Raw genomic sequence first — 12,459 nt, 5'->3', positions numbered from 1 at the left:
GTTGCAGGTTTGAGCAACACCCAATTAAACCTGTTCAGATGGATCTTACATTACCCACCTGTTCCCCAACAGCCAATGAGGGTAAATATGTATTTCATTAGCTTCATTTGATTATGGTGCTGTTTGGCAGCAAAATATTTATCATTAACATTAACAAATATGAGAATACTTAGGTGGCAATGAAAGTTGATCCTCTAGAAAACACCCCTCATCACCTAAACTGGAAAGAAACACTGGATGATGTGGTCTCTAAAGCAGCTCCAGATAGATTATTTCTGAAATGGGGGAAATTCCAAATCACACTAAAAGCCAAATAAAGCTTAAACATTTTGTAATCCGCAAATACCAGTTGTTGTGTTGTGTAAGTCTATTTAATGGCTTATTATGTTTCCCAACAGTGCCTTTGAATTTAAGATACCATATCAGAGGGGAAATGTGTGCGGATACCTGAATTATTAAGGATACGTTCAGTAGGATTGGTTCAGAGAGCGAGAAGGAAAAAAAAAACATTATGTTGGCAGAATTACAGGTACTCATAAAAATAGCAGGACAGGATGTGATATGACTCAGCTGCATTATTCATTTAAATTGCTCCTGTCTGCGGGTGAGGGATTTATTGGCTCATCTGCAGTTTCATTCCCCCCCCCCCCCCAGCAACAGTAGTCAGTCATTATCTCCCCTTTGTATTCAGCATCGTGTGGCGGGGATATCGGGGGACCTGGAGGGATCATCTTATCGCCTGGCTATCCAGAACTGTACTCCAACTCTCTAAACTGCACATGGACTATAGAAGTCAGTCACGGAAAAGGTAGGAAGATCCCATAGTTAGCATAATGTGTTCTTCAGCATATAACATACACATAAGTAGGGCTTAAATATGCTTTAGTTTCGGATAGGCTTGAAGTACACATGCATATGTTGACAAAAATCGATTCATCTTGCAGCCGTTCGCATTCAGCTGCTCAGGAACAGTTCCTTTAATATCCTTCACCACAGTGAAAAAGTCCTACCAATGGTCAAATAATGAAACTATAAATTAGAATGACACTCCCTCTGCAGATTCCAGGAACCTGATGATCCAGGATTTATTTCTATGCAGTGAGAAGTGCATGGAGCATACATTTTACGTGAGCAAAGATCATTTAAATGCGTTACTATTTAATCTCTGGCATCTTGCCAGGCTAATATTGCACACTGATTTATTTTTACAGTTTTGCTCTATCTGAGAATTGAGCTTAATTTAATTTTAATTCAGCCTTTTTTTATATCAGTAGATTCTCCACTGCCTGTAGTTATGCAGTATTGCGCAGTGGGCTGTTTTAGATGCTCATCAGCAGTATTTCGCAATGTTCCTGGAACATTGCATTCAGCACATCGTTCACCCAGATCATGTAACGGCTTTAACATTTCAGTCGCTCACCCAGTTCTTTTGTCTCTGTGTTATTCACTGATCATAGTCATCTTTATTTAATTTAGTTCTATTATCACAGTAATCACTCTCAGTTTTATGATCTGTGACAAATTCTCCCGTGTTATTCTTACTTATTTGAGAAGTAAACTTGGGTTATGTTGGTGTCTCCAACTCTGAGATTATATTTTACCATTGTGTTTTGTGTCCTCTTTCTAAGGAACCATTAAAATGTCCTATTGCACATTAAATATTGTAATTTATCTTTTGGTCCATTTGGCAAACATCGGTCCCCTTATTGCCCCTAAAGAGTCACCACAGGCGGTCTAAGCCCGATGCATCTGTAGGATCCGTACGTTTAGTGTCTGACACCATTAAAACTATTTTAGGCTATTTTCGGATTCAAATTCTACCTCAATTTCTTTTTAACAAGCTTTTGTTTCTTGAGATTTGAAGAGGGAAGATTTGTTTACAGCTTTCTTCTATGCCTAAAATGGGAAAGTACTTGAGCTTAAAACTACATTACGTATACAGTAGTACATTACTTGCTATTTACTTTACTATTCAAGTCTCTAGACATTCATTTGCAGTATCTGAACCTCAGGTGATGCTTTTGATGTTCTTCCCTGCATATGAAGCACCTTTTAACGTCAAAATACATGATGCATTATTTTTTTTCATCATCACGCCAATTTACATTGTGTATTTTTGTCCTGTGGCTACTGACCGTGATGGACATTTATCTTCAGGGACAGGAACGATGCAACTCTTCCAGTCTGTAATTACCATCATCCTGTATCTACTACATTAGAATATTTGGATGTCCCCTAATGGGTATGGCTTTTGATTAATTGATCATTCGCCTTTCGTCTCTGTAACATAATTATTGTTTTACAGAGCACAATCAATCATTTCATTTTGTTATCTATTTTATGGCCATTTTGGACTTTCTTTATCAAGCGAACGAGACATTTTGGAGTTCATTACAGCGTCATATTTGAACAGATTCAACAGATGTCATGGAGATGGCAGCTCTTATTGAACTGAAATGTAGCCAACTGGCCGTCACGATTGGGATGTTGTTATTGGGTCTGGGTTGCAGTGTGGAAACAGAAATGGGGTGTACCGAGCTGGATTATGTTTTCAGACGTAAACCAACCTGAGGTACATTTTTGTTGCTTCTGGAGCAGATTTTCTTCCAGTTATGTCTCTGCTCTTGATACTGACTAATCATCATTGACCGAGGGAACATCAATGAACATTCAATTACCTACACAGTCTTAAAAAAAGACAGCAGTGAAAAAAAACAAAAAACTTATTCACTTTTCACATTTAAACACTGCTTTTAGAAATTGTGTCTGATCATTTTAATAGGCTTAAATTACTGGTGCTGCTGTGAGGTATAAAAGAAAAGTAATAGTATTTCATGCTTTTGAAAAAAAATCGTTGTTCACATGGATTTCTCAGCAACTATTAAAAATCGTGATAGTGTTTTGATTATAGTTTAATCTAAGTTATTGTCAAACTCAGTTTGAGGTCAGAACATTAAATCTAAGTTTGTAAGCTGTCTTGGAAAATGCCTTGTATTGTGAAATATTTTCTTGTCTAGGTATGTCAGACTTGGTGCCAAATGCCTTGGCTCTCTGCCGTTGGAGCCCCTAAAATAGATAGTTTGCCAAGCATGCTCATTTACTTTTAATGACTTTATGTAATTTTGGCTCATTAATAAAATATTAGATATAATTTTTGGTGGGTAAGGATTCAGAACAAATCAATGTCTTAGCCTTCAGAGTTAGTGCTGATGTCAAATTAATGAATCATACAAAGGTTTGTTTTGTTTGTTTGTTTGTTTTTGTTTCTCAGCCACTAATTCTTTGTGTTTTCCTCAACCACTGGGCTTCCTTATTTTCTCCTTCAAGGTGTCCAATTTACTTTCCATTCTTTCCACCTGGAGGATCACCATGACTACCTTCTGATAACAGAAAATGGAAGCTTTGCCCAACCATTGGCTCGACTCACTGGCTCAGAAAGGCCTGCACCAGTCAACGCCGGCCTGTATGGAAACTTCAAGGCCCAGCTACGCTTCATTTCTGACTTCTCAATATCGCTGCAGGGATTCAACATCTCCTTTTCTGGTATGGAGTCATGAGGGTTGTGTCTGTAGGAGGCAGATGGGGGGGGGGGGGGGGTATTGTTAGATGTGTAGACAGGATGGGATGGGAGCGTATTCAAAGAGGGAGGGAGATGATTTGTGTGGGGGAGAGGCAGGGAGGATCAGTGAGGACGCTGGAAAGGTTGTGGGTGGGTTGGGAAATCTGAAGGGAAGAAAGCCGAAGTGACGGACAGATGAAAATTCAAAGACGGCTTGTTTAATGATGAGATCAAAAGCTGAAGGCCTCGCTAAAGTGTGCATGAAGTAACATGTGAAGAATGATTTGTCGGTCAGAACGGCAGCAGGATTAAGGCAGACTGCGCCTCGGGCCGCGCACGCCAATCAGAGGAGGATAATTAAGAGACAACGAGGTCACTCAGGTAGAGGGTGTCCGACTGTGATGAGAATGATCATCAAAGCACGCCATGTGGGTCAGTATCCTCGGGTCCAAAGAGAAGGTGAGGTGGAAAGGGATGGGGTGAAGGTAATACAGAATTAATGGAACGATAGAGAGATGGCGATGAAGAGGTGAGGGAAGGAGAAAGAGAGAAAGAAAAGAGATGAGTCCGATGGTGATGCTGAGTATGCAGGGTTGGTGAAGAGGTCGAAGGGAGAGACAAGGAAAGGGAGAGAGAATATGGGAGTGTGAAAGCAGGGACGTGTGAAGTGGTCCTTATGGGCTTTCTGACTAAATGTTTTTCCTTCCGTTCACTGAGGAACAACCATAATTTATGCACTCATGAATATTCATGCAATTTAGTTTTCATTCTTGTGGTGGCGTGCTCTGGATTTGGCATCTATAGAGTTCAGTTTGAAACCTTTTGTGACCTTTTGAATATTTGCCAGCACTGTTAGGCCACGAGCTCCATTCGCCGTGTTGAAATCAACAAGCCTACATACCGTATCTCTGCATCCTGCCAAATCAGACGGCTGCGGGGAGCAGGACCTTTACTCTCCTCTGGCAGAACGAGCTGCATTTACATTTGAAATGATAAGGCCACCAGCCCTTCTTGCACACAGGGTGGCCTAGTTCTTTTTCTACAGGCCATTCTTTATCCAGAAACGCAGGGTTCAAGCTTTTTGGCACTTTTTGCCACTCAGATGAAGTGTCCTTGAGCAAGTCGGTTAATGAGCACAAGCAGTAATGTGTCTGTTTTCTGACTGAACTTGAATGTAGAGAGAACAGAACAAATGAGAATTTTCATTAGCTCACTAATTTAACAAACCATACTATTTTATTGATTTGCTTTATTGCCCTTTATTAGTATTAAATCTTTTTTGGCTGTCGTGCTTGTAGAGTATGATCTGGAACCATGTCAGGACCCTGGGACACCTCGGTTTGGCTGGCACGCAGGGTCCATGTTTGGCATCGGCGATTCAGTTGCGTTCCACTGCGACAAAGGATATCGTCTCCAAGGGGCGAGGGAGATCGTGTGCTTGGGAGGTGGCCGCCGTATGTGGAGTGCCACTCTGCCAAGGTGTGTGGGTACGTGGTCAGCTGCTTTTATTACGCTTCCTTTCCAGTTGTGCATACATTTTGTGTGTTTGGAATGTATAAAATATTTAAGACAATAAAGAATTAAAACAATAATTTTGTCAAGTGGATGTACTTAAGTAGATTACGATTAAAAGCCAGGGCCTGTGTTGTATCCTGATCCAAGCTGCTGGGTTAGAACTATCCCAGGAGAGCTATTTTCCATTGAAGGGTTCTCAATGGTGGAGAGTAGAGATAATTACTGTGCTGGTTTTTTTTTCCCCCTCAGAGAAACTCAATTGCTTGCATTATTTCCACTTCCTAAGAGGTGACTCCAGAGATGTTGTATCACGACTAAGGCATTGTGTCATTTAAACTGGTCCCATCTCACCCAGTGATGAAGAGCTTTCCTTCGTCTCTGGAACACTCCTTTAGAACTCTTTGAGAAGGACTGCTCAGATGACATGAGTTTTGCATGATAATAAAGTTATGAAAGGTACAGTAAAAACGTATATGTAGAATATGTAGTGGGTCATTTTAACTGGCAATTCATGTTTGACCCAGGTATAGTCCTTTTCAAATGAAGCTTGGGGGATTTTGTCTTGAATAAAAATGATTGAAAGCTGTGTCATGTGTTTCCTCATATGCATAATCTATGCAGAGAAGTGCATCGAGAGTTCCTTCTATTCAAAGTCTATAATTTGTGCTTTGCTTGTTGATTTTGTCTTGGCGTGGAGAATGCCAGTAGTATTGAAATGAAGCCTGTAATGTTCGCATACTGGGCGTTTAATATTCCACTCAGCGTTTCACAATATGTCAGTAGCAGTTCATAATGGGTATTATGATACTAAAGTAATAAAAGGGATGGACACATGGCTGAATCAGTAATTATGACCGTCCCAATAAGACATTTGAATTATACCTTTATCTCTTTAGTAGAATGCTAATGAAGCATTTATAGAGTATCTAGTAATTTTAGTGTATTTATTCCACATCTAGTTGAGTCTGTTTTTCCAGTGCCTGTTTTTATGCAACTCATCGCATCTATTGTGTGTGTGTGCAGCGGAGTGTGGATCGACCGTCGCCAACAACGAAGGAGTTCTTTTGTCACCAAACTATCCAATGAACTATGACAACAGTCATGAATGCGTGTACAGCATTCAGGTCCAAACAGGCAAAGGCATCAACATCACCGGCAGCTCATTTCAGCTCACACAGGGTGACGTCCTCAAGGTAAAGACACAAAGCATTCCTGTTTGTCTGCTGAGAGAAAATATATTTCCGGCCTTATATTAAGCATAAGGCTTTTGGCTAAGGGCAACATCAAATCAAGTGGGGTCGTTTATGTTTAAGTATATGAGGTGGGTCCCATGCGCTGCTTCTTATTACGTGCAGGGAGGATTCCATGGCGGGCACCGGGCAGAATGTGCAATTGTTTAACCTTAGGAGCCAGAGCTCAAGTCAAAAAGCAGAAGCACATCACTCCTATGGAATGGAAGGGGATTCATGTCTTTGCTCAAGGGCATTTTAGCAGTTTTGGTGAGCACCCCAGATGTGTTGCAAATAGCTGTGTAGTCCCAACTTCACAGCTGGAAGGTATCCTTTTTGGGATGCAGATGTCTTGTCTAATGTCCCAATAACAGAGCATTGTAGCATGCTCTGTGTTTCCAGTAATGGAGTTGTGCAGACAGTAATCTCTCGCATTTAGTCATTTTGGGAACATCAGATATTTGGAAAGATATACTTGGAGAGTTGAATTGGCTCAGAGAGAACCCCATTAGTTGATTTCTTTTTTTAAAGACACAGAGTTTTTTTATTTGTATTTGCTTCACATATGTCAATCAGGAACGATTGTGCATACTGCTGGAATGCTGCACATTTAACAATTTGAAAGGGTTCCTCTTCAGTACAATAATTAGAGATAAAAACAGAAGGAATAAATATACAATTAATTTTTTTGAAAGTTCACATGTGTAAAAAGAGTGATGTACTCCTTTGTTGAGAAAGACACTGCTTTCAAACTCTGGCTGGATTTTATTTCTCCAGAACTGAAGCACATTTAATTCTTGGTCCGTCAGTTCTGTTAAATAGTTCTTTTTTTTTTTTTTTTTTACAGTAGTTTGACTTCATGAATCCTCCACCTAGTTAATTCAGCTCTACAGATGCACAATAGCTAATCAATGGGAAGAATTATGGTCACTGCAACCTTATTTCCCCATCCTGTTCAGGACATTGGTTTTACAATAGAGATGCCAGATGAACCAGATGATATGTAGCAACAATAGCTTCTTCTTAATTATGGCTGTTTCTTTGGTATTAATATTTAATTCTTAATATTATCTTTCTACTTTATTGTATTTAATTCTCCAACAAAACAAAACTCTCCATCGTGTTTGTGTCTGCCTGTACTCAGGTGTATGATGGTAAAGATGGTGCGGCAGCGCTACTCGGTTCGTACACAGGGACGCTCATGCAAGGTCTGTCCCTCACCAGCACCTCCAACTGTCTGTGGCTTGAATTCTACTCTGATCATGAGGTGACGGCGGCAGGGTTCCGGCTCATGTACTACAGTAAGTCACGTTTCGTTTTCGTGGGGGGAGGAGGTCCCCAAAGCTTTTCCAAATGAGTGAAATGGGACTGACTTCAGGAGTCAGGAATTTCAAGCAGCAGAATATAAAATAAATGTTAATTGACCCTCACTCTGCTTCAGTGTGTTTTTCACTGTCGAGGAATCCATTAAACACAGCATGGCGTTCCTGTGCCATTCATGTGTGAAAATTGTTTTCTCTCCTCTCTCTCCGTTTGTCTGTTCCTCTGCATTTGGATGACTGTTCCCAGTTTTTCTTTGCGCTCTCTCTCCTCATGCAATTAGGATCCGTGCCTGCATAAGTGTTCCTCGCTAAAAATGAGATTTATTGTTGGGATTGTTTAAAATTTGTGTGTGTATGTGTGGGTGCATTGATCGTTTGATCCACTCCAAAGTGTGCCAGGAATAGACGTTTTTTACTCCTCTAATTGGCTCGCTCATGGGGATTGGTGCTAGCTGTTTCTAATTTATTACTGTGACGTGAGCATGTTTTGGTGACACTGCATTTTGTAGTCCATTGTTTGTGTGTCTCATCTGCAGTGGAGCTTTCTGAACTGTTTTGCATGCAAGTGGGTTTTTTTTAACGTAAATTGCAAAACAAATCGCTTATATTTGAAGATTTTGAAAGCAAAATATTAAGTTGTCCGCTAACTTGCAGCCACTTAGCCTTCACTTAGTTTTCAGTTCTTAAGTCTTTGATAATTGAAGCAAATGTGTCAGTTATGTTGTAGCTCAAATAAAATAAAGATTTTACAACAATCAATCAAGAATGTGTACATTTAGATCAATAAATATCCATCGATATGTAAATGCAAAGGGATGGAAAGAAATTATGATGTAATTTCAAGTTCTCTTTCCACACTCAGGGTTTTTACACAAGGTAAATTTGTGCTAGTACCCTTTAGCCATTTGAAGAGGTGGCCTTCAACCAGTCTTTTCAACCTGGAGAGGACTGACATATGTCTGAAGACCAAAAGGGCAAGGAGAGGGTGGGATGTGGTCACCTTACATCTAGTCTGCACATGAAAGCTGATCATGTTCTCGTGACTCTTCCACCAAAGGTGCTCGTGCAATTTTCTAAATATGAGCAATAACTGCTGGAGATTTATTTGGGCATGACATTTGTAATACTACCATAACATCTGGCATGGGACTGGACCTGGCTGTGAGAAGTTGTGATAAATCGGCATCACTGGGTTTATGTGAGGCCACTGTTGATGCATAGCAGAACACTTTCATTTAGTACCTGAAGACAGAAACGAGTACCGGTATCGAGGGTGGCCGAGTCGGTTTGAGTTACTGTACATGTTCATGCTTCAGTGCTATGAAAGGGCAGACTGTTTCTCTCAGTTGTGGTAAATGTTCACTCTTTTGGACATTTTGTTAACATCGAATTGTTCCCTTTCTCCAGCTCACATCTCTGCTCAATTGGAAAGTAATTCCCAAAGCTAAATCAATGCCTCTTTACAATACAGTTAAATGGGAAATATGGTGCTAGTTTACAGAATGGCCACTCTCCTGTGAACTTGCAGTCCTGTGCTCATGGTCAACTCTGATGTCACTCTTCATCGTAGATTCTTATCTGTGCTATTCTCCTTCTTCCTTGTCTTTCTAATCTAACTCACCCAGGCTTTGAGCTGTCCCACTGTGATGATCCAGGTGTGCCGCAGTTTGGCTTTAAAGTCAGTGACCAGGGTCACTTTGCCGGAAGTGTCATCACCTTCGGCTGCGACCAAGGTTACACCCTACACGGCAGCGGCATGCTCAAATGCATGACTGGGGAGAGAAGGGCATGGGACAACCACTTGCCATCATGTATAGGTCAGTCTTTCAATTTAAACTGAATTGAAGAACTCAACTATCAATATCTCTGACAATTTGTTGTGAATCCTTGATCTGTCTTGTGTGTCCTTTATGTATACAGTCGATATGGACTATACAGTGAATCAGTCTTATCACAATATTGCTATTAAAAAAATATTGTAGTCACTCTGAATTTCTTCTATTTAAACTATTCATATTTAAGCCATGGACATAAATTAAAGACAGTGCATCAACATCCGGAACATGCTGAGACGGAGGACAGAGACGTGTTGAAGCTATTACCTGTGTGCTGCTGGAGTCTGCGCGGTGATTTCAGGGCATAATGTCTAGCAGGGATGGATTCGGGGTAAAAAATGATTTACAAATTTGCGGACGTGTGCAGAATTGTGCTTTAAATGCTGCCGTCCTCCTGCCTCTTTACAATAAAACATGTATTTGTTCCTTTCCACCGTGCAAAGTTCAATACAATCAGAAAAAAGCTAAATCAGCCTATTGATCAACTGTTTAACAGTGCAAGATTGCTGGATGGTCAATATTGATAGCGAGCTTTGTATCTGACTAGAATGCAAACCGGATTTCCAGCTATTTCTCCAGGGCCACATCCTGTTAAGGACTTTTACATTTATCCAGTGTTATGACACTTATATTAACCACTGTGATAATCTAAGGCAATTTTCCTATTAATTAATTGCCAGTTGTCCTGTAATATGAATTATAAGATGGCAGCCTGGGCAAAGACAACATAGATTGTACGATAAGATATTTCTTGAGTCACTAACATTTGTAGCAGTGTCCTCCCTGCAGTGCATGGCCCAGCCTACATATTCTCCAGACACAATCTTTTTAATGTTAATTAATGGAATCGTTATGAGGCTTACTTAGAGACAAAACAGTATATCTCTGAGTATCTGTCCAGGCAGGAAGACCCGGTTGCAGTCCTCCTCCCTGATATCAGCTGTATTTTCTTTTTCCATCTATTCCTGCTGTAGATGGAGTTGCAGAATGTTTTCTGTGTTTGGTTTTAGCATTCTCAATGAGCGTTTGCTTTGTTTATCCTCTTGTGTAAGCGTTTTTTGCAGGTCTGCAAACATTTGCTTTTGTGCATGCAGCGGCGTGTGGTGGCAGCTTCAAGGGCGAATCTACTGGGCGTATCCTCTCTCCTGGGTATCCATTCCCCTACGACAACAACCTGAGGTGCACCTGGACGATTGAGGTCAACTCCGGCAACATTGTCAGGTAAATCAATTTGCTAATAACACTGCGATAGGCAACATGCTTATTCATCCATGTATTGTGTTCCCTGAAGGGATTTAAAAGAAAAGTTTTCCGCTTGTTGTTGTCTGACTTTCAGCATTTCATAGTTTATGATATTAAAATGAGGATGCATGATAATGCATCAAAATATGCTAATTGCACTAAGAATCATTACTCATAAAGTAAGTAGGTGAGGAAAAAAATTATGTATTTGGGTCTTAAAATTCTAACATAACAAATATTCTACTAATAATAATTTTAAATCAACAAGGTGCAAAGCCTCATTTATCATGAGACTTCAGCGTATACAAAGGGAACTGCACGGATGGGAGCAGCTTTTCAAATTAGGTCATGACGCAACTATAAAAGACTTGCATGACAAAACATTCTAAAAATATTTTCGTGAAATGTTGTGAAGTTTGCTTAATATACGATAAGAAGTCTAACTCTAGAGTTGAATGTCATAGAGAGAAACTGCCTGCAGCAGCTCCATTAACAATCACTGTGAGGGGGACTTTGTAGATACTGTGACAGCACCCAAGGGAACACTCCATGGACGTCTATGGGATTGTTTCTTTTTTTTTGAGAGTTCTTAGTATTACTGTCAAATAAAAAAACATTTTGGCTTTCAGATTGAAGTAAACATGTTATGGTTGCAGAAAATCAGCCACACAGTCTTTGTTGGAAGAGCTGCTTGAGGGCATCTCTTGGTAAGACAGATTTCAGATAAAGTCTTTGCGCTTCTCTTGTAACTTTGGCAGAAAATGATTGATGATAGCAAATCTCAACTGAAAGGACCCAAAAGAATAGGGGACACTGACTCAATAAATATCAGCTTTGAACACAATTTAATCCTGCTAAGCTTGGTATGCGAATGTTTATTTTTGTTTGTTTGAAGTACAAATCTTCACTTGGGCACAGCCATCGTTAATTCTGACTGAAGTCTGAAGCGGCCTCTCTTTTGTTTGTCTCTCTTCCTCAGTCTTCAGTTTCTTGCCTTCGACACGGAGGCCTCCCATGACATCCTGAAGGTGTGGGACGGGCCTCCAGAGAATGAGATGTCTCTGAAGGAGGTTAGCGGTTCACTGCTGCCTGAAGGGATCCACTCCACTCTCAACGTTGTCACCATTCAGTTTGAGACCGACTTTTATATCACCAAGTCTGGCTTTGCCATTGACTTCTCCAGTGAGTAGCTGCTTCTGAGTGCTTCATATGTTGTAGACATCTGACATGCTCTCTATGATAGTCCCTCTAAAGAGATGGGATATATCACCAACCAATCAAGCAGCATACAGGTGTGTGTGTGTGAGGTAAACTTTAATGTTGTTTATTTGTTCTTAAATGTTATCAAACCGAAGAATGGCACATCTTTCTATAATCTTTAACCCTTTATTGGTAAAATGGTGAACTTTCATTATTTTTATTGGCCGCTGACAGTTCTGAAACACATTTGCAGCTAATAATGATAATAATGTATTCTACATCCTGATGCTGCTGCTAATGATGCGTCTCAAAACCAAGCACGCAAGATCTCGAGTGTTTATTATGTGTGGTGAGTTTGTGATGTGTTCATTTTCTGTAGTATACAGGTACATAGCACTGATGTAAAAATGTATAATGGGGCGCGCTACTAAATATCCAGTTTACCGCTAATGGTTGTTGTACTAAATAGCTGGTTGTGTTAAGTGAAGACTTTCATTTTCCAGGACAGTTTTGAGGTTATCCGTATATTTTCAGGTTTGGAGCTGTTTGCAGTATGA

The 12,459-nt window shown here is 40.2% G+C and overlaps 1 protein-coding gene across 1 annotated transcript in view; it reads left to right on the top strand.

Annotated features, from left to right (window-relative positions):
* The window catches only part of LOC137912760 (CUB and sushi domain-containing protein 3-like), a 179,198-nt gene that overhangs the window by 62,167 nt on the left and 104,572 nt on the right, over nt 1–12,459 (top strand). The window contains exons 19-26 of the mRNA XM_068756901.1: nt 692–808; nt 3,328–3,543; nt 4,858–5,046; nt 6,098–6,267; nt 7,448–7,604; nt 9,251–9,442; nt 10,555–10,681; nt 11,682–11,884. Of these exons, the coding sequence (XP_068613002.1) occupies nt 692–808; nt 3,328–3,543; nt 4,858–5,046; nt 6,098–6,267; nt 7,448–7,604; nt 9,251–9,442; nt 10,555–10,681; nt 11,682–11,884 (1,371 nt within the window). The remainder of the gene's footprint in view (nt 1–691; nt 809–3,327; nt 3,544–4,857; nt 5,047–6,097; nt 6,268–7,447; nt 7,605–9,250; nt 9,443–10,554; nt 10,682–11,681; nt 11,885–12,459) is intronic.

Source organism: Brachionichthys hirsutus, chromosome 3 (genome assembly GCF_040956055.1).
Source record: "Brachionichthys hirsutus isolate HB-005 chromosome 3, CSIRO-AGI_Bhir_v1, whole genome shotgun sequence".
Lineage (NCBI taxonomy): Eukaryota > Metazoa > Chordata > Actinopteri > Lophiiformes > Brachionichthyidae > Brachionichthys > Brachionichthys hirsutus.
Note: the sequence above shows the minus strand (reverse complement) of the source record. Positions and strands in the feature narration are given on the sequence as shown.